Source organism: Meles meles, chromosome 5 (assembly GCF_922984935.1).
Source record: "Meles meles chromosome 5, mMelMel3.1 paternal haplotype, whole genome shotgun sequence".
Classification (NCBI taxonomy): domain Eukaryota; kingdom Metazoa; phylum Chordata; class Mammalia; order Carnivora; family Mustelidae; genus Meles; species Meles meles.
Genome location: NC_060070.1, coordinates 117,082,161 through 117,084,746, shown reverse-complemented (window position 1 = coordinate 117,084,746; position 2,586 = coordinate 117,082,161). Strand labels below are relative to the sequence as shown.

Genomic DNA, 2,586 nt, shown 5'->3' with positions numbered 1-2,586 from the left:
TTAAAGAGCACGAGGGAAGCACCAGCCGGTGGCCGGGAAGACCGCTGCCTCCCGCAGCTAGAAAACCAAAAGGTCTCACCTGCGTCTAGGTGAAGAGCAGCCTTGGGCAGATACTGGCTGCTGGAGGAAAAGCCTCTCCCTCCCCTTTTACCTGACAATTAATAGGCGCTAGGGAAATTCAATTCTTTATTAGGGAAATTCGATTCTTTATTAGAACTCTTTAGATCAGTGTTTGCAAACATTTAACAAGGGGGCGGGGACCAAGAACTACCCCCACCATTCTTTCCCCCGCTTCTGCAAGAAGCAGGATTTAGCAGCAGTGAGGTCTTCCACTCTATCCTTGCCTGGCGCCTGCTGCCTGGCTCCTGCTCCCGGGTCCGAAGCGCTTTCATGAGTTGGTAACCGGGCCCTGGGTAGCTTCTGGGGACGGCTGGGTGGCCGCCTCGCGCGCTGCGCCGGGGGACGGCTGGGTGGCCGCCTCGCGGGCTGCGCCGGGGGACGGCTGGGTGGCCGCCTCGCGGGCTGCGCCGGGGGACGGCTGGGTGGCCGCCTCGCGGGCTGCGCCGGGGGACGGCTGGGTGGCCGCCTCGCGGGCTGCGCCGGGGGACGGCTGGGTGGCCGCCTCGCGGGCTGCGCCGGGGGACGGCTGGGTGGCCGCCTCGCGGGCTGCGCCGGGGGACGGCTGGGTGGCCGCCTCGCGGGCTGCGCCGGGGGACGGCTGGGTGGCCGCCTCGCGGGCTGCGCCGGGGGACGGCTGGGTGGCCGCCTCGCGGGCTGCGCCGGGGGACGGCTGGGTGGCCGCCTCGCGCGCTGCGCCGGGGGACGGCTGGGTGGCCGCCTCGCGCGCTGCGCCGGGGGACGGCTGGGTGGCCGCCTCGCGCGCTGCGCCGGGGGACGGCTGGGTGGCCGCCTCGCGCGCTGCGCCGGGGGACGGCTGGGTGGCCGCCTCGCGGGCAGCCTTCGGGGACCGCTGCGTCGCCGCCTCGCGGGCAGCCTTCGGGGACCGCTGCGTCGCCGCCTCGCGGGCAGCCTTCGGGGACCGCTGCGTCGCCGCCTCGCGGGCAGCCTTCGGGGACCGCTGCGTCGCCGCCTCGCGGGCAGCCTTCGGGGACCGCTGCGTCGCCGCCTCGCGGGCAGCCTTCGGGGACCGCTGCGTCGCCGCCTCGCGGGCAGCCTTCGGGGACCGCTGCGTCGCCGCCTCGCGGGCAGCCTTCGGGGACCGCTGCGTCGCCGCCTCGCGGGCAGCCTTCGGGGACCGCTGCGTCGCCGCCTCGCGGGCAGCCTTCGGGGACCGCTGCGTCGCCGCCTCGCGGGCAGCCTTCGGGGACCGCTGCGTCGCCGCCTCGCGGGCAGCCTTCGGGGACCGCTGCGTCGCTGCGTCCTGGACAGGGACCTTCTCTGAGCCTGGAAGAACAGTGTGGAGACCTTACCTCTGTCCCCATACTCTTTCCACAAAAGGATTCATCCGTATGGGCTGGGGGGGTTGGGGTCCGGAACTTGAGAGTACCAGGTCAATTTGACCTTCTAGATCCCTTTGCAAGAAGGAATCGCTCTCCTGGACGGACTGAAAGGATAAGACCGCTGCCCGGTTTCATCCTGGAAGCATCAGGATCCTCCCCGAGGAACCCATGGCCTGCTCAGGGTGCCCCTATTTATCCGGTTCCGTACTTTGTGCCCGGAGTTGGCGGTGATAGTCAGCCAAATTCATGATCATCTTGGATACATCTTTCTGGTAATAAGGCCGACCAAATATCAAGATCTCAGCCTCGCCCTCGGGGTCCCACTGATTAACGTGAAGCAGGGTCTGCGATACACACTCGACGTGCGGGATGTGCTCTCCTCCCCGGCCTGCGCAGGAAGCAAAGAGGCTGTGAGCGGTAGGATTTGGGCAGAGAAGGCGGCGCGGGGAGACAGCTCTGGATTGTGGCTAAAGCCCGTGGAGAGGCTTGCCCTGGGGAAAGGAGAGGGAAAGACCGCATTGGCCACCCCTCGGGGACCCACTCACCGAAGATCGCTTCCACCAGCCACGCCTCAAGGTGAACTGCCTTCGGACTCTTCAGATACTCCAAGTGGAACCAGTAGGGCCGCTTGGTGAGGTTGCTGAGCACCGTGAACAGCGCCCCTTCTCGCTGCTCCAGCTGCACGAGCGTCGGAAACCGTCTGGGAGTGGCCATGCTGCCGCCGGCCTGGCTGGTAGCTGCTGAACCGCTGCCAACCCGAAGGCCGAGGTTGGGACCAGCGGCCGCGGTTGCCACGCGGCCAGGGCCTTATTTCAAGGGCTTTTGGCAAGCCCCTCCCCCTTTCATTGGATTCCAGCCCTCACCTCCCAAACCTCCGCTGTTGGTGCTTCTTCCCTAGATCGCCCGAGAGCCCTGAGTCGAGCACCTGGGTCTAGGAGGGGCTATTTTCGGGACCCGACTTTTCCCCCAGGCGCTGGGAGCCAGAGGCGGAGCGCCGGGTGGGAGCTCTGTCCCTAAAGCTGGTCTCCCACGGGGAGCGGGGGGGACGGGGTGTGGGGACAGCCGCGTAGAGGTAGGGAAGATCCAGGGTCAGGACAGTATCTTTAAGACAAGCGAACTGGTCAGT

General features: G+C 67.4%; 1 protein-coding gene across 1 annotated transcript; it reads right to left on the bottom strand.

Moving 5' to 3' along the window:
• Nucleotides 1-388: 388 nt before the first annotated feature.
• KHDC3L (KH domain containing 3 like, subcortical maternal complex member) lies at nt 389-2,174 on the bottom strand. Its single transcript, XM_046006087.1, has 3 exons — nt 2,006-2,174; nt 1,669-1,848; nt 389-1,404 (listed from the first exon to the last, which is right to left on the bottom strand). Exons 1-3 carry the CDS (start codon nt 2,172-2,174, stop codon nt 389-391), a joined length of 1,365 nt encoding a protein of 454 aa, XP_045862043.1.
• Between the last annotated feature and the right edge of the window lie 412 nt (nt 2,175-2,586).

Excerpts from the sequence above, each read along its gene's own strand:
- KHDC3L (XM_046006087.1), bottom strand. The coding sequence starts at position 2,174 with ATGGCCACTCCCAGACGGTTTCCGACGCTCGTGCAGCTGGAGCAGCGA. Across the intron at positions 1,849-2,005 it reads GCTGGTGGAAGCGATCTTCG|GCCGGGGAGGAGAGCACATC; the intron begins GTGAGTGGGTCC and ends CTTCCTGCGCAG. Across the intron at positions 1,405-1,668 it reads CCGCCAACTCCGGGCACAAA|GCTCAGAGAAGGTCCCTGTC; the intron begins GTACGGAACCGG and ends CTGTTCTTCCAG.